Source organism: Vidua chalybeata, chromosome 3 (assembly GCF_026979565.1).
Source record: "Vidua chalybeata isolate OUT-0048 chromosome 3, bVidCha1 merged haplotype, whole genome shotgun sequence".
NCBI lineage: Eukaryota > Metazoa > Chordata > Aves > Passeriformes > Viduidae > Vidua > Vidua chalybeata.
In genome coordinates this window covers 113,047,136-113,065,956 of record NC_071532.1, presented here as the reverse complement: position 1 = coordinate 113,065,956, position 18,821 = coordinate 113,047,136, and the positions used below count along the sequence as shown (strand labels likewise).

Sequence of the window (18,821 nt, the reverse complement as noted above, 5' to 3'; positions counted from 1 at the left end):
TCAATTTGGAATTCAGGATGCAGTGAAACACAAGGAACTTGTGCACTCAGGCTCCTGCTGGGACAGCACCATCATCCCTGGCATGGATCTCCAGCTACCAGAGCATCAATAATGTGGGTATTATGCCAAATATCCATTACAATGGGCATAAGAGCTTCAGGAGGACACACAGCTGCCAGCTGTGCTCTGAAAATAAAGTTTGCACGTGCCCCAAAGAGAGAAGTTCACAGGTTCAGCTCCCACCCCAAAGCTGCATCCCCACAGTGACAGGCAGGGACTCCTGGCAGCAGCAGCCTGGCCCAGAAGGAACAGAAGTGCTTCCAGCCCAGGACACGCTGCAGGGATGTGCTTTTTGTTGGTGGGCTGAACAAGTTACCCCAAGTTACCTGGGGGTCTCTTTAAAAAGGACAAAAGCGTAGAAGTTTCTTTCTTCAATTTGGTTAAAAGACACTTTATAGGACTTTGGAAGCTTTACTTCAAAGTTAAGGATAGCTAACTGGACAGAAGTCAAAAAGTTTCCTTTAAGCAATTCACTAGAAAAAAGAACAAAAGGAGTAAATCGTTTTTGTGAAGTGTTTTAGTAGGAGTAAGAACTTGCTTTGGCTTGGTTTTTCTTTGTAAAGAGCTTTTTTTATTTTGCCTTTTATTAAAACTTTTTTTTTGTTTCCCACACTGTCACAGGAGCCATCCTGCTATTTTTATGCCACCTGGGGTAGCTGAGCTATCAAGGGTGTGATGTTTGTCTCTGAGAGCCTGTAAGACCTGGCTCGAATAAACAAAGCATTAACACGCAGCCCATGCTCACCCCAAAGGCTCAGGAGCAGCTCCAGCTCCCTGCTCCAGCCTTTGCTGCCTGCTCCTTGCAGTGAAACCCACCTGGGAATTTCAATCCAGCTGCCCCAAGGGCACAGGGACACCCCAGGAGCCCCTGGTGCCACCCAATTGCTTCACTGACTTCAGTTAAAAACCAAATTACTGTAGTTGAAACAAAACTTGTGTGTGTGTAACCCGTGTGCCTGGATAAACCCAGGATCACTGAGCCTGGAAAACACCTCCAAGATGAATCCAGCTCACTCAGTGTGACCAATCCCCCACCTTGTCCCCAGCCCAGGGCACTCAGTGCCACATCCAGGCATTCCTTGACACCCTCAGGGATGGGAACTCCAGCATGGGCAGCCCCTGCCAAGGCTGAGCACCCTTTCCATGGGGAAATTCCTGCTGCTGTCCACCCTGAGCCCAGCCTGAGGCCATTTCTCCTTGTGCTGTCCCTGTTCCCGGGGAGCAGAGCCTTGAACCAGCCTGGCGTGGTGGAAGATGTCCCAGGATGAGCTGTGAGGTCCCTTCCACAACACAAACCCTCCTGGGATCCTGGAACTCCTGCCAGCTTCCATCCCTCAGCAGCGGCACGGGCCCTGCCTCCTCCTGCTGGGAGCAGCCCCAGAGGGCAGGGAAGGACAATTAGCCCGAGGTGCTGGGAGGTGCCCGAGGTGCTGGGAGGTGCTCAGCAGCTCTGAAACCGCTGGCACCGCGTCCCCAGGGTCCCCCTGCTCCCTGGGGACACGGCTGTGGGTCACACCTCTGAGAGCAGCCCGGCCCTGGTGACAGCAGAGACCCCAGCGCTGGTGACATCCCAGCACTGGTGACAGCAGAGACCCCAGCACTGGTGACATCCCAGCACTGGTGACAGCAGAGACCCCAGCACTGGTGACAGCAGAGACCCCAGCACTGGTGACATCCCAGCACTGGTGACATCCCAGCACTGGTGACATCCCTGCTCTGGTGACAGCAGAGACCCCAGCGCTGGTGACAGCAGAGACCCCAGCACTGGTGACATCCCAGCACTGGTGACATCCCAGCTCTGGTGACATCCCAGCCCTGGTGACATCCCAGCTCTGGTGACAGCAGAGACCCCAGCCCTGGTGACACAGTGGTGACATCCCAGCCCTGGTGACATCCCAGCTCTGGTGACAGCAGAGACCCCAGCCCTGGTGACACAGTGGTGACATCCCAGCACTGGTGACATCCCAGCTCTGGTGACATCCCAGCTCTTCCACAGACACGCCAGCAATGGCACTGAGTGTCCCAGCTGCTCTTCTGCTGCTTTTTGTTTGGGCTTTTTTTTTGTTGTTTTGGATTTGTATTAATTTTTGTTAAGGTCGGGACTGAGTTGTTACAGATGTTTTTTTGTGTTTAGGTTAGATGTTGGTTATATTTTATTTATACTGTAAGTTGTGAGTTTTATAGTATTTCATTAATAATTAAGTATTTTATAGTATTTTACCCACCTGGGCTCTGCACAATTTGAATTTCCACAAGAATATCCCAGCCTGGGCCACCTGGACTCTGCACAATTGGAATTTCTACAAGAATATCCCAGCTTGGGCCACCTGGGCTCTGCACAATTTGAATTTTCACAGCAACAACTCAGCTTGTGGCACACTGGGGATTTGCACAATTTGAATCTTCACAACATCACAAGAACATCCCAGCCTGGGCCACAGTGGGCTCTGCACAGTTTGAATTTTCACAACATCTCAGCTTGTGCCACACTGGGGATTTGCACAATTTGAATTTTCACAACATCCCAGCCTGGGCCACACTGGAGCCTGCAAAATTTGAATTTTCACAACAACAGCTCAGCCTGGGCCACACTGGGGATTTGCACAATTTCAATTTTCACAGCACCACAACAACATCTCAGCTTGTGCCACACTGGGGATTTTCACAGTTTGAATTTTCACATTTCAGCCTGTTCCACACTGGGCTCTGCACAGTTTGAATTTCCACACATCTCAGCCTGTTCCACACTGGGGATTTGCACAATTTGAATTTTCACATCTCAGGCTGTTCCACACTGGGGATGTGCACAATTTGAATTTTCACATCTCAGGCTGTTCCACACTGGGGATGTGCACAATTTGAATTTCCACACATCTCAGCCTGTTCCACACTGGGGATTTGCACAATTTGAATTTTTCACAGCTGCATCTCAGTCTGTGCCACACTGGGCTCTGCACAATTGGAATTTTCACAGCAACATCTCAGCCTGTGCCACACTGGGGATTTGCACAGTTTGAATTTTCACAACATCTCAGCCTGTGCCATACTGGGGATGTGCACAATTGGAATTTTCACAACAGCTCAGCCTGTTCCACACTGGGGATTTGCACAATTTGAATTTTCACAACATCTCAGCCTGTACCACACTGGGCTCTGCACAATTTGAATTTTCACACAGCTTGTGCCACACTGGGGCCTGTGTGGGGCCTGCACAATTTGAATTTTCACAATATCACAAGAACAGCTCAGCCTGTGCCACACTGGGGATATGCACAATTTGAATTTTCACACATCTCAGCCTGTTCCACACTGGGGATTTGCACAATTTGAATTTTCACAGCAGCATCTCAGTCTGTGCCACACTGGGCTCTGCACAATTTGAATTTCCACACATCTCAGCCAGTTCCACACTGGAGATTTGCACAATTTGAATTTTCACAACATCTCAGCCTGTTCCACACTGGGGATTTGCACAATTTGAATTTTCACATCTCAGCCTGTGCCACACTGGGCTCTGCACAGTTTGAATTTTCACATCATTCCAGCCTGTTCCACACTGGGCTCTGCACAGTTTGAATTTTCACATCATTCCAGGCTGTTCCACACTGGGCATGTGCACAGTTTGAATTTCCACAACATCATCTCAGCTTGTGCCACACTGGGGCCTGTGTGGGGCCTGCACAATTTGAATTTTCACAGTATCACAACAACAGCTCAGCCTGTGCCACACTGGGGCTTGCAAAATTGGAATTTTCACATCATTCCAGCCTGTGCCACACTGGGGATGTGCACAGTTTGAATTTTCACAACATCACAAGAACATCTCAGCCTGGGCCACACTGGGGCCTGCACAATTTCAATTTTCACATTCCAGCCTGTTCCACACTGGGGATTTGCACAATTTGAATTTTCACATCTCAGGCTGTTCCACACTGGGGATTTGCACAATTTGAATTTTCACAACATCTCAGCCTGTTCCACACTGGGGATTTGCACAATTTGAATTTTCACATCTCAGCCTGTACCACACTGAGGATTTGCACAATTTGAATTTTCACACATCTCAGCCTGTTCCACACTGGGCTCTGCACAGTTTGAATTTTCACATCTCAGGCTGTTCCACACTGGGCTCTGCACAGTTTGAATTTTCACATCTCAGCCTGTTCCACACTGGGCTCTGCACAGTTTGAATTTTCACATCTCAGCCTGTTCCACACTGGGCTCTGCACAGTTTGAATTTTCACATCTCAGCCTGTTCCACACTGGGCTCTGCACAGTTTGAATTTTCACATCTCAGCCTGTTCCACACTGGGCTCTGCACAGTTTGAATTTTCACATCTCAGCCTGTTCCACACTGGGGATTTGCACAATTTGAATTTTCACATCTCAGGCTGTTCCACACTGGGCTCTGCACAGTTTGAATTTTCACATCTCAGCCTGTTCCACACTGGGCTCTGCACAGTTTGAATTTTCACATCTCAGCCTGTTCCACACTGGGCTCTGCACAGTTTGAATTTCCCTCTTTTCATATTTTGTGCCATGGGACAAAACCACCACGGGGCCGCCAGAGACAGAAAAGGACACAACGCTGGTTCTGCTTGTGATGAAGAATCAGATGCAAGCACATGAGAGCAGCATGAGGAAGAAAGCCTGTCCTTCCCTGAACCACAACACCCTCCAAAGGCAGCTCCAAACCATTCTGTGACAGACTGGACAGAAGTCAGAGAAAGGCAATAAGGGAAAAGGACTTGGATTTAGCCAAGGAATCACTTTTGGCCCTGCCAATCAGATATGGCAGAGGAAATCACAACCCCCCCCTGAAAGCACATCCAAGCACATTTAACAGAATAATTTAACAGAATAATGTAATGACCAACCCTGGGGTTTTATACCCAGGAAACATCACTGGGTTTGGGGCCTCAAAAGTGCAAAAGCCTTGCCCTGCAATGCTCAGGAGCTGCTGGGAGGAGAGCACAGCCCGTGCAGGAGGAGCTGCCCCAGCTCCAAAATCACACGAACCAGACTGTGAGAGGTGAGTGATGCCATGGCTGACTCTCAAAAGGCAAATATCATGGATATGTTAGAAGTTTTATAGATTTATAGTTATGTCTTACCCCTCCTGCCAAAATCACATGCACCAGACTGTGACAGATGAATGATTCCATGGCTGACTCTCACAATTCAAAGGTAAATATCATGGATATGTTAGAAGTTTTATAGATTTATAGTTATATCTTACCCCTCCTACCAAAATCACATGCACCAGACTGTGAGAGGTGAGTGATTCCATGGCTGACTCTCACAATACAAAGGCAAATATCAAGTATTTTTGTTAGGAGAAGTTTTATAGATTTATAGTTATGTCTTACCCCTCCTACCAAAATCACATGCACCAGGCTGTGACAGATGAGTGATTCCATGGCTGACTCTCACAATTCAAAGGTAAATATCATGGATATATGTTAGGAGTTTTATAGATTTATAGTTATCTTCGACTCCCCTTGCTAAAATCACACAAACCAGACTGTGACAGATGAGTGATGCCATGGCTGACTCTCACAATACAAAGGTAAATATCATGGATATGTTAGAAGTTTTATAGATTTATAGTTATGTTTTACCCCCTCTACCAAAATCACACAAACCAGACTGTGAGAGGTGAGTGATTCCATGGCTGACTCTCAATTAAAAGGCAAATATCATGGATATATGTTAGGAGAAGTTTTATAGATTTATAGTTATGTTTTACCCCTTCTACCAAAATCACATGCACCAGGCTGTGACAGGTGAGTGATTCCATGGCTGACTCTCACAATTCAAAGGCAAATATCATGGATATATGTTAGGAGTTTTATAGATTTATAGTTATCTTCGACTCCCCTTGCTAAAATCACACAAACCAGACTGTGACAGATGAGTGATGCCATGGCTGACTCTCACAATTCAAAGGTAAATATCATGGATATGTTAGAAGTTTTATAGATTTATAGTTATGTTTTACCCCCTCTACCAAAATCACATGCACCAGGCTGTGACAGATGAATGATTCCATGGCTGACTCTCACAATTCAAAGGCAAATATCAAGTATTTTTGTCCGAGAAGTTTTATAGATTTACAGTTATGTTCTGCCCCCCTTGTGCTGTTATCAGGGGTGGCCTGGGTTTGGGACATTTGGGAGGGTGGGATTGTCACTATGGCAGCAGCTGATCTCCAATCAAGATTTAAGGAAGTGATCTCCACCACTGGACAGCGAAGAAGGAGCTGATGGACAAAACTTTGAGAGGGGCTGAAGGGTTAAAAGGCAGAACCTCCATTGTGTGGGTGAGCACATGGTGGGAAAAATCCTCTGCTCCCAGTGCCTATTATCTCTCTTCAGTCTGCTGTTGTATTTTTGATAAGGCTTTAATAAACCTTTCAATTTTTTTTAAGTGAGTATCATTTCTCACAAGACCGACCAAGCAAAAGCGTGGCTGAGCTCCGTGGTAAAATCCACACCTACAGCACATTTATGGCTCTAAACAAGGAAATTGTTCCCTGGCAGGGCTGGGCTGGAATTCCCAGAGCAGCTGGGGCTGCCCCTGGATCCCTGGCAGTGCCCAAGGCCAGGCTGGACACTGGGGCTGGGAGCACCTGGGACAGTGGGAGGTGTCCCTGCCATGGCATGAGATCAGATTTAAGGTCCTTTCCAACCACCAAATGCTCTGTGACTCTGTGAAATACAGAGAATGACTTTGGGGATGCTTCACCAGCACTGAATTTCTCTCCTGGAACACGGCAGTGGTGAAGAGCTGCCCACACTTCCAGCTGGCATCCTGCTGGGAGAGGCACCAGGGCAGGCCTGGGGACTCCCCTCCTGGCACAGCCACTGCTCCCCCAACTCCTCACACACCCACCCACCCTGCTCTGCACGGGGAAACAACATTCCAGGGCTCTTCCAGCTGCTCTGGCACTCTGGGAAAGGTGGGCTGCCCTGCCAAGCCCAGAGCCAGGCCCTGGGGCAGCTGTTAAATTGCTGTGCTGCTAATTGTACTTGGAACAGCAATCAAAGGAGCCCCACCTCAGGCAGGCAGCCCCAAAGATGAGGAACTGAGCTCCAGCAACCACCTGCACACCCACAGCTGCAGGGATGGCATCTGCAGCAACTCACAGAGCCCTTCAAGGGGTTAAAACTCCCAGCAGGAGCAAAGGAACTTGGAAATTAGTGTTTCAAACGGCAGGGCAATAATTGGATTATTGTGACTGGAAGGAGGATTTTGTAGTCTGCTGGTTTGCTCCAGCCATTAGAGGGGATTACACTTCCACCTCATCCTTCACAAGTTCTGGGTCCACACAGGAACAAATTTTTGATCTTCCATTTGTCTGTTAGAGATGCCCAGGATGAGCTTAAAGCAGATTTCAGCTCACTACAACTCCTGGGAGCAGAAGTGCAGGTGTCAGAGGATGAAGCTGAGCTCACACCTGCAATCTGGCTTCACTGGGAAATGACAGAATCCCAGGATCCCTGAGGCTGGGAAATCCATCCCAGTCCCAGCTGTGCTCAATCCCCACCTTGTCCCCAGCCCAGGGCACTCAGTGCCACATCCAGGCCTGCCATGGGCACTCCAAACCTGCCTGGGCAGCCCCTGCCAAGGCCTGCCCACTCTTTCCAGGGAGAAATTCCTGCTGCTGCCCACCCTGAGCCTGCCCTGGCCCAGCCTGAGGCCATTTCCCCTTGGCCTGTCCCTGTTCCCTGGCAGCAGAGCCCGACCCCCCCTGGCTGTCCCCTCCTGTCAGGGAGTTGTGCAGAGCCACAAGGTCCCCCCTGAGCCTCCTTTTCTCCAGGCTGAGCCCCTTCCCAGCTCCCCCAGCCCCTCCTGGGGCTCCATTCCCTTCCCTGGACACGCTCCAGCCCCTCCAGGTCTCTCCTGGCAGGAGGGGCCCAGAGCTGCCCCCCAGAACAGAAATCCTCCAGGAAAAACTTGGAAAAAAAAAAAAAATCAGAAAAAAATACATCCAAGAGGTGCAGCTGCTTGGGGATGTGTGTGAGTGAGGAGTGAAGCAAAGTGCCCTTCTCCATGGACATGTGACAGGGTGTGTGCCAAGTCCTGCTCAGCCACTGTTTCCCTGGAAGCAGTGCCAAGGTAATTCCCTGGCAGCAGACACGGAGCTGTGTCACGTGCTGGGAGGACACCAGACAGTGCCTCGGTCCCCAGAGCTGTGGCCACCACCTGCCCTGTCCTTCAGAAACCTCTGCAAAGGCATTTTACAGCTGTGACAGAGCAGCCCTCACCTCAGCTCTGTGTCTGCCTTGGAAATTCATCCCTGGCCACAGCCTGGGAGCAGGGAAGGAGCTGTGATAATCCCCCAGGGCCTTAAAAACAAAACAAAGCACCACCAAAAAGCCCAGCAGAGCAACAAACAATCCCCTCCAGAAAAAAAAAAAAAAAAAAACCAGGAAGCCTTTACCAGCCCCAGCTATCAGCACATCCCACAAGCTGGGATTAATCCCTGAACCTTCTCCAGCACCACCTTGTGCAACACCTCCCTGAGAAGGGAAAAACCCCTGCCAGGCTCTCCAGGAGGAGCCTGCTGTGCTCCACAGCAGCCTCCAGACGTTTCCCATGGAACAATCAGGGAGGAGTGACCTGTGGAGCAAGGGCACAGGAGGCACCAAGGTGAGCAGAGGGACGGAGCAGCTCTGCTGGAGGAAAGGCTGGGAGAGCTGGGATTGCTCACCTGGAGAAGGGAAGCTCCAGGGTGACCTCAGCGTGGCCTTGCAGGGCCTGAAGGGACAAACAAGAAAGATGGAGAGAGACAACTTACAAGGGATGGAGCAGGAGCACACAGGGAAGGGCTGCCCACTGCCAGAGGGCAGGGATGGATGGGACATGGGGATGCTGGCTGGGAGGGTGGGCAGGCCCTGGCACAGGGTGCCCATGATGGCTCAGGTTTTAGTTTTTATATTTTCAGATTCTGTGCTGCTTTGGTGTGTGGGTCTGGGCCTCGTATTATGGGATGCTGAGCTCTCTGCACAAAGCAGGGAGACAAAACTATTTCTTCTCCAGCTGGGGACCAAGGACAAATGATCCAAATCTCAGCCCCAAGAGCACAAACAACGTGGAATCAAGAGAGAAAAACAAGGATGGGGCTTCATAACCTAAAGCTGTGATTGTACAATTAACCCCAATATGCAAATGGAGCAGAGCTGATCCCAGTGAGAGCCCCTGGGAGCGCTCGTGCATTTTGGGACCATTTTGGTTCCTCTTGGGTGCAGCCCTGGCTGGGCTCTGGTGCTGCCCGAGGTGGATCCATGGAGGAGATCCTTTGAGTCAATCCCTGCTTTATCCTTTAGCTCTGCCCAGCCTCTGTTCCAGCTCAGCCTTCCCAAGGCATCACCCAGAGCAGCTGTGGCAGTGCCAGGCTGGACACCGGGGCTGGGAGCACCTGGGACAGTGGGAGGTGTCCCTGCCATGGCAGGGGTGGCACCGGGTGGGATTTAGGGTCCCTTCCCCCCAAACCATCCTGGCACTCTCAAGCACACCCAGGTGTGACCCAGGCCAGGAGCATTTCCAGAGCTCATCTCCCACGCAGCCCCAGCCCCTCAGCACTGCAGGCTGCTGCAGCAGCAAACCCTTTCCTCAGGTCACCCATGGGAACTTCCCCTGAAAAACCAACCCCAAATCCCTCCAGCCTCAGCCCACTCCAGCTCCCACTTCCCCCCCTCACCCACAAAGCAGCACAACAGCCTGGCTGGGGCTTCCAGCCAGGAATGGGGTGGGGACAGGTCGATGTGGCACCACCACAGAGCCACCAGGGCAGAGCAGGGACAGCAGGGAACTCTCTGCTCTGCCCTGTGCTGAACACGGGGACAGGAACAGCACCAGCCCAGGAGTGAGCAGTCACAACACCCCACAGAGTTCTCTGCTGCAAACCCCAGTCCTGTCAGCAGTGCAGCCAGGGCACCTCCAACCTCAATCCCACTGGGCACCACAGTGTGACCATGGAATCATGGAATGCTCTGGGTGGAAAGCAACATTACAACTCACAGAGTTCCATGGAATCATGGAATGCTCTGGGTGGAAAGCAACCTTACAGCTCACCCAGTTCCTGCCACTGTCCCAGGTGCTCCCAGCCCCAGTGTCCAGCCTGGCCTTGGGCACTGCCAGGGATCCAGGGGCAGCCACAGCTGCTCTGGGCACCCTGTGCCAGGGCCTGCCCACCCTCACAGGGAACAATTCCTAATTCCCAATCTCCCATCCAGCCCTGCCCTCTGGCACTGGGAGCCATTCCCTGGCTCCTGTCCCTCCAGGCCTTGTCCCCAGTCCCTCTGCAGCTCTCCTGGAGCCCCTTCAGGCCCTGCAAGGGGCTCTGAGCTCTGCCTGGATCCTTCTCCTCTCCAGGTGAGCAGCCCCAGCTCTCCCAGCCTGGCTCCAGCCCTGGAGCAGCTCCATGGTCTCCTCTGGGCTCTCTCCAGCAGCTCCAGGTCCTTGTGCTGTTGGAATGCCCAGGGCTGGGGCAGCTCTGCAGGTGGGCTCTCACCTGGGCACAGGGGCTGAATCCCCCCTTTCCTTGTGCCCACACTGGGGGTGTGGGAGGCAGCAGGACAACCCATCCCAGCCAAGACTAAAGCCAGGGCTAGCCCAGACTGGCTCTCCCTGCCAGCACTGGGTGACCAGGCAGCAGTGCCAGCCCTCTGATGACCCTGGGCTGCCAGAGCAGGGCCCTGAGCTCGGGCACAGCCCTGGCATCCCCCTGGCCGTGCACACACAGCCTGGCACGGCGCCGGGGGCAGGATCACAGCCCGAGCCTGGCACAGCTCCAGCGCTGGCACAGCCTGAACATAAACTGTGTGCTGCTCTCCCCCTGAACTCCCAGCAGCAGCTTCTCCCCTCCTGCAGGTGGCTTTGGAGCTGCAGGGAGCCCAGGCCCTGTCCCAGCACGGGCAGCAGCTCCCAGCTCTGTGCAGCTGCAGAGCAAGGCAGGAAATGAGAACAGGCTGTTTATCAACAGTGACTTCCTGCCCTCCCAGGGACCCTTGCCTCACCTCCCACTGCTCTGCTGCCCCACTGACCAGCCCCACACCTCTGCAAAGCAGCACAGCTGCAGTTCCATGGGATTCCCTCCTCCCATGGCTCACCTCTGAGCTGCTCCAGTTTCAGTTAATTCAAGAATAAATTACCTCAGGGCATTGCCACGACCCCCCCAGAACTGCAGGACACCCAAGCCCAAACTCCTGGCCAGGAGGACTAAAGTGGAGCAAGAACAGATCATCAGCACCAGAAGTTCATTATAAAAAGCAATGGTTTTGCTGGTTTAGCTGCCTCAGCCACCTGTGAGCACCAGTGCAGAGGTGAGAGAGCAGGAGAGGAGGCACGGGGGGTACAGAGGTACAAACCTGCCCCAGAAAATCCAGCTGGCATGACCTGGGGCTGCTCTGCAGGGAGCTGGGGAGTTTCCCTGGACAAGCTTGCCTGGAGAGTCAGTCCTGTGAGGAGGGGCTGGGGGAGCTGGGAAGGGGCTCAGCCTGGAGAAAAGGAGGCTCAGGGGGGACCTTGTGGCTCTGCACAACTCCCTGCCAGGAGGGGACAGCCAGGGGGGGTCGGGCTCTGCTGCCAGGGAACAGGGACAGGCCAAGGGGAAATGGCCTCAGGCTGGGCCAGGGCAGGCTCAGGGTGGGCAGCAGCAGGAATTTCTCCCTGGAAAGGCTGGGCAGGCCTTGGCAGGGGCTGCCCAGGCAGGTTTGGAGTGCCCATGGCAGGCCTGGATGTGGCACTGAGTGCCCTGGGCTGGGGACAAGGTGGGGATCGGGCACAGCTGGGACTGGATGGGCTGGGAGGGATTTTCCAAGCTGCACAACTCTGATCCTGTGACAGGCAGAGCCCCAGGCCCAGTGACTCCTGAGGTCACCCCAGAGCTCAGGGAGGGAACCTCCACACAGAGGGGACACCTGGAGACACTCCTGAGCTCGGGGACAGTTTTATGTCACCTTCCAAAAGCAGAAGGACAAGGCACCTGAGAGCTTTTACCTTCCTCAGCACAGCTGTCCAACCTTCCCTCCAAAGCCCAAGCAGCAGCTGAGAGCCAAGGCCAGCACGCAGCAAGAACCCCAGCCACGGTTTCTGCCCCAAAACTTGGCAAAACCCCGAGGGGACCGGAGCTGGAGTTTGACCAGAGTCCTCTGGCACTCCTGCTGGGAGCACAGATGTGCCAGAGCTGGGGTTTGGGCAGGGATTTGCTCAGCCTTTCCTCCTTGTGCCAGCCCGTGGGCTCCCTGCAGAATACACGGTTCAGCCCTTAGGTGGATTCTGGAAGGGCTCAGTGGATGGACAGCAGTGCACAGAGGCTGGAAAAGAGCTGATCCCACCTCTACCCTCCACCGGAGAGCCTGCCACTGCTCTTCCAAAAGAAACTGTTAAAATTATACACAAAAAAACACATGCACAGCAACACCAAAGCGTCTGCCTGCAAGCCAGTAAATTATTTCTTCAAAATCTCTAACTGCGCTGCATCTCCTGCACACAGCAGCTACCCTGATGCCTTTCAAGCTGTAAACACGAGGTCCACGTGAATTTATTTATTAAAATATCCCTTGCAAGTCTCAGCCGCAGGTTTCTATTTACATTTGCTTCCCAGCCAGACTTTTCAAGTCCTGTTTGAACAGATCCCTCTCTTCCAGGAGGGTTCTCAGAACGCCAGCTCCTCCCTCTCTCCGTGAGGGGGATTTATCCCGACCTGGCAAGGGCGAGCTGAGCTTTCAGAGCTCAGCGTTTCAGCAGGGTCGCACTTGTGGAGTTTCCTCTCTCATTCCTCTCCCACTTCCCAACTTCCCTTTTCTCCACCCTCCGTGCCCGGCCCACACAGGGTCAGGCCAGCAGGGAACCCTGTCCCGCCGGGAGATAAAAATTCCCCTTTTAGGATGTGCAGCTCTCCCTGAGCCGGGGCGGCTCAGCAGCTCGCACCTGACCGGGTGCAGCTGCACGGAAGGCACGGGTACACCGCAAAACACCGAAAAAAAAAAAAACCCTGTGCCGCTCGCTCGTCCGCGCCTGCGACTTCCACCCTCGCTCGCCAGAGCAAAATCCAAGCGGCAATCCCTCCCCCACGCCGCTTCCCGGGGAAATCCCTGCCGGGAAGCGCGCACCAACTGGAGCCCAGGTCCAAATAAACCCCCCCCCGGCTCTGCAGGGCCAGGCGGGCCCCGCCGCAGGTCCCGTCCCCGTCCGCGCTGCCGGAGACCGAGGCCGCCCCCCCGCCGCTCCCCGAGCCCCGCCGGGATCGCCCCGACCCGCCCCGCGGCCTCCGACCCGCCCCGCGGCCCCCCCCCCTCCGCGCACCGTCCGGGCGGCCTCTGCCCAGGTCCTGCCCTTCTTCTTGCGGCCCTTCTCCCTCATGTCGGACGCGGCGGGGCTCGGGGCGCTCGGAGCGGCGGTGTCCGGCGGGCGCGGGGGTCGGCGGCCCCTAAAGGCGAGCGGCGCGGAGCGCGGCGGCCCCAGCGCCCGCCGCCGCCGCCATGTTGGCTCCGGCTGCGCACGGGCCGCGGTCATGTGACCCCGCCCCGCCGGGCCCGCCCACAGCGCGCGGGGAGGGGGGGGAAGCCACGCCCACCCCCACGGCCGCGTTCCCGCCTCTCGGAGGGATTAACAAAGATGGCGGCGGCGCCTGAGGGCGAGCAAAGATGGCGGCGGGGGCGCCTGAGGGCGGCGCTGCCGCTCTGCTGTGGCGGCGGTGTGTCCCCCCCACTCCGCGCTGCGACGGCGGCGCCAACACCTCCGCTCTCATCTAGTGCCACCGGCGGCCTCTGCTCCCTTCCTCCGCGCTCGCTGTTCTGGCAGGCTGCGCTGGCGCGGTGGCTGAGGGAGGAAGATGGCGGCGGCTCCCTCAGAGCCTCGGCCGCGCCCTCACAGCCCGGTGCCCACCGCCTCCGCGGTGACACTCGATGGTGACGCCTCAGGAGTCAGAAATAGCGAACAGTTCGCCCAGGGAGTCATGGAGAAGGGGCGGGGGATTGTGAAAAGGGGTCTTGGCTGTGGGTGAAACGGCCTCAAAGGAGGGAGGCTGAGCTCCTCCCTCAAAGGGCCTTCAGCGCAAGTCGCGGTTTTCCTGCTGGGTGTTGGCTCCTGCCGCGTCTCCTGTCACCTGCCGTGTCCCCTGTCACGGGGTGAGCCACACGGTGTAAATAGAAACGTGGATGTGACTATTCACAAGCCCAGGGCAGCGGCCACGTCTTGCTTGGCAGGAAACCCTTGGTGAACTTTGTTTAAAATGGAACGGGGGCACCTCCCCAGAGCACCCCAAAGGAACCCAGGCGGGCACAGAAACGAGTTTTGCTAAATAAAAATGTGCCTTAGGCAGGTGGCAGCCCTGCATGACATGGGCGGTTTTATGAAAATACGTACAAATGTTGCAATTTCTGCTCCTTGCTGCGCTGGGCTTGTGGAAACCTCCATGTTGCACCCTGTGCAAAATAATTCAGGGTCTCATTTCTAAACCATTTCTGAACTTTGTCTATGCTCCAAAATCAGCACTGTCCTCATTCCCCCTCACACCAGCCCTGCCTCAGTTTCCCCCAGTGCCCCATGTGAGAAACACGTCTCGCGATTTAAATTTTTAATTAAAATTTTGGCTATTTGCCAAAAGCACACTGTTAACTAAAAGCCACATTCTTTATATAACTAAAAGCCATATTCTTTATATACTGTTACATTACAGGGGGTGCACACACATTCCTAAGAGTTTGTACACATTCAAACATTCCTTTGAGTTCAGATGTTCTTTTGCTTGGTTTTAACCTTTGACTTGTCTTCATGCCATCTTGTAGATCAAATGAATATATTTTAGTTCTTCTTATATTTTATTTCTTCTCCACCCTGTTGTTTTTTCACTCCCTGATAATGAGGGTCAATAAATTCTTCTTTTTTCGGTGTTACCTTGTCTTTCAGATAAGACAGTCCCCGAATGTGGGGAAATCACCTGATTATTCTACACCATTTTCTGAGTTAGTGACGTGAAAAAGCATTTCAGCGTTTCACAGTCTCTATTATGCTGTGGTCTAAAATAGTAAATATTACACTACTGTTTCTAAAAGCTATATGGCGCCTACATAAACTGACAGATTATATCAAAAGCAGTAATTTGGCAGCCAGGGCTCCCAAACAAGCTGCAATTTCTACTTCAGCCACTGCACTTTTGGCCACACTGGGAGCTACAAAAATGATTGATTTAGAGAGGATTGAGGGTTTGTTTTTTTTTTAAATCATGGAATCAGAGACTGGTTTGGGTGGAAAGGACCTCAGAGCCCATCCAGTGCCACCCCTGCCATGGCAGGGACACTTTTTCCTGCCCCAGGGTGCCCCAAGCACAGCCTCTTCCAGACCCAGCTCAGAATCTCCTCCTGCTCCCTGACAGTTGTGTTGTTAAAGCTGATATTTAATGCAGAATAAACCAGATGTTTAATATCCCCTCGGTTCTGTGCTTCCAGGTTTCTCTGGCTGATTCTGGCCGTGGGGATGAGCGGTGACACAGCCTGGAGGGAGGGAGCAAGGAACACACGTGGAAGCACACAAGGTGGCACTTGGTGCCTGTGACAGGTCAGTGCTGTGGGGGGTGAGCCATGCAGAAATAATTGACAATGAATTCAGCAGCGTGGGACACCAACAAAGGGCAGAGAATGAAAAAGGAGGAGTTCCCTGAGCAATGACAACCCCAGGACAAGGGGATTCACCTTCCCTCCAGTGGAAGGTGAAGCATCCCGGGGTTTTGTCTATTCCCAGTGTCAAGGACCTTCACAAAAGCCACGGAATTGGCTTTGACCTCATTAAGGATGGGGGATTGCTGATGAGCACAGTGCCCTCCCCTCAGCAGGACTCCCCCTCAGTGTGAGGGGTGGGGCAATACACAGAAATCCCAAACCCTCCCCTCAAATACATCCTTCCAGCTGCTCTTCTGGATTCACCCTGGAGTTCTGCCGCTGCAGACGTGCTTCCATGTCTGCTTCAAACCATGTCTGTTTCCATGTCTGTTTCCATGTCTGTTTCGAGCCATGTTTGAAACCACTGAGGGATGGGAGCAGTCGAGCACTCAAATGGTGGGAAAAGGCTCAGGGGAGGAGCACGGGGGGATGGATGGGAGAAGGGTCAGGGAGGGAACACCGGGGCTTGGAATCCCAGAGAGGGAAGGAGCAACTGCACCCAAAGGTGATCCCAGCAGGGGAGCAGGGAGGTTCCAGCACTCAGCTGTGAGACACTCCCAGAGCTGCTGATCCCACCTGGAATCGCAGCAGCCCCTGGAGCTCCAGGAGCAGGTCTGGCCTGTCCCTCCTGCCCAGAGCTGTCAGACACAGTAACAATCAGGGAGATCACAAAAGGATGCAGACTGCACTTCCCTTTCCCTGGGAAGGGATGCACCGAGCACCAGCTGGGGTTCTGCAGCTGGAGGCCAGGCTGGTGGATGGTCATTCCTTGCAGCTGGATTCCAGGAGCTCTCTGCTGGAGCTGGAGCTTTCCTGTCCACTCCCACCGTGCACAGCGAGAGGAGGGGCAGCCTCCAAGGCCAGGCTCCATGGGTTTCCCAGGGGAGCAGGAAATCCATGGATGTCTTTTCCCAAAGTGTGCCAAATCCCTTGGGGCTGGGATGGGCTGGGATCTCCAGAGCTCAGCTCAGCTCAGCTCAGTTCATCACTCCCGGCCCAGCTCAGCTCAGTTCAGCTCAGCTCAGCTCAGCTCAGTTCATCACTCCCAGCTCAGCTCAGCTCAGTTCATCACTCCCGGCCCAGCTCAGTTCAGCTCAGCTCAGTTCAGCTCAGTTCATCACTCCCAGCTCAGCTCAGGTCAGCTCAGTTCATCACTCCCGGCCCAGCTCAGTTCAGCTCAGCTTGTCACTCCCAGCTCACTCAGTTCATAACTCAAGGCCCAGCTCAGCTCAGCTCAGCTCAGTTCAGCTCAGCTCAGCTCAGCTCAGCTCAGCTCAGTTCATCAGTCCTGGCTCAGCTCAGTTCATCACTCCCAGCCCAGCTCAGCTCAGCTCAGCTCAGCTCATTCAGCTCAGCCCAGCTCAGCTCATTAGTCCAGGCTCAGCTCCCTCTCCTGACAGCTCACAGCGGGCTGCCATGTGCACTTCCCAGCAGAAAACATTCCAGTGGACACCTAACCAGAGGGGCTGCAGTTACTGAGGCTGTAAATAATTCAGATATGAGGAGGAAATTGTTCCCTGGCAGGGTGGGCAGGCCCTGAATCCTGCCCTGGATCCCTGGCAGTGCCCAAGGGCAGGCTGGACACTGGGGCTGGGAGCAGCCTGGGACAGTGGGAGGTGTCCCTGCCATGGCACTGGGTGAGCTCTGAGGTCCCTTCCAATAACCATTCCAGGGTTCTATGCCATTCCATGTCTCTATGATACCCACCCTGGAGGCCTCCATTCAATTTATTCCCCCCAGCACTCCAAAGCTCTGCTGGGTGTGGAGCACTCAGAGGCCTTCACCCGCCCCTGGCAGTGCTGGGGCTGTTCCTGGGAGGGACGCTGCTCTCTTTTCCCCACCCTTGTAAGTTTGCTCTTCCTTCCAAGGCTTCCCCTCATCCCCACAGAATTCCCTGCAGCACGTGAGCCTCGGTTCCCAGTGGAGCTCTCAGGCTGTGCCTCTGCACTGTCTCACCTTCCACTGAACCTGCCGGGTCTGGCACTGCTGCTGAGCTGCAGGGGTGACCGTGATGCCTTAGGGAGCTGGAACAGAGGCTGGACAGAGTTAACAGGAATGAAATGGATTTTTACTGAAGAGCCTTCAAAGGTCACACCCTGGCAGCACCAGAGCCATGGTCGTGGCTCTGCCCAGATGGCTCCAAGATGGAAGCAAAAAGGGCTTGGTCACGAGATCTCACATTTTTATAAGTTTTTGTCCATTTGCATGTTGGAGTTAATTGTCCAACCAAAGCTCCAGCCCATGAAGTCCCATCCTTCTTTTTTTTCCTCTCTTCAGTCCATGTTGTTTGTGCTCTTGGGCCTGAGATTTGGATCATTTTCCTTGGTCCCCAGCTGGAGAAGGAATTGTCTTGTCTCCCTACTCTGTGCAGAGAGCTCACCATCCCCTGATATGAAACCCAGACCTTCACACTAAAGCAGCTCAGAATCTGAAAAAAAAAAAAAAAGTTAAAACCCTGTGTATCATCAGATCTCCAGCACTGACTCTGCTGCTGCTGCTGCTGTCATTTGGGAAAACATTCCCAATAAAATTCAGCCTCAGTTTTCATCCGAGGTTCAGTCAGAATCTCAGCTTGGCAGAGCACTGACTGTTCTTTTCATAGAGGCACAGAACCCCGGAATGGTTTGGGTGGGAAGGGACTTCAGAGCCCACCCAGTGCCACCCCTGCCATGGGCAGGGACTGTCCCAGGTGCTCCCAGCCCCATCCAGCCTGGCCTTGGGCACTGCCAGGGATCCAGGGCAGCCACATCAGTGGGCAGATTCCCTTGCTGAAAGCCATTAAAGACTGAGGTACAGCCTGGAGGAAAAGTCACTGAGAAAAATGTAGGGACAGAAGTGAAGAGCCATTGGGGAGTGGAATTCTTGGCTGTTTGTGCAGCTGCAGCAGTACAGGGGGAAGCCCACAGGGTGTCATGAGAGCGTCAGGGAACAACAAAAAAAAAACCCAAATAATCCCCAAACCCTCTCTGCACCAAAGGCTTCCCACACAGCTTCTCTCTTGGGAAGTGCACACGGAACATTCCTGGTGGCTGTGGCTCCCCTCGTGCTTTGAAAACCACTCAGGAGTGAAAACATTTGGCCCTTCAGGAATTC

The 18,821-nt window shown here is 53.7% G+C and overlaps 1 protein-coding gene across 1 annotated transcript in view; it reads right to left on the bottom strand.

Annotated features, from left to right (window-relative positions):
• Positions 1–13,527, bottom strand: part of ASXL2 (ASXL transcriptional regulator 2) — an 88,829-nt gene extending 75,302 nt beyond the window's left edge. Inside the window, exon 1 of the mRNA XM_053937406.1 lies at positions 13,375–13,527. Coding sequence (XP_053793381.1) covers positions 13,375–13,431 — 57 coding nt within the window. The 5' untranslated portion in view covers positions 13,432–13,527. The remainder of the gene's footprint in view (positions 1–13,374) is intronic.
• Positions 13,528–18,821: the final 5,294 nt, after the last annotated feature.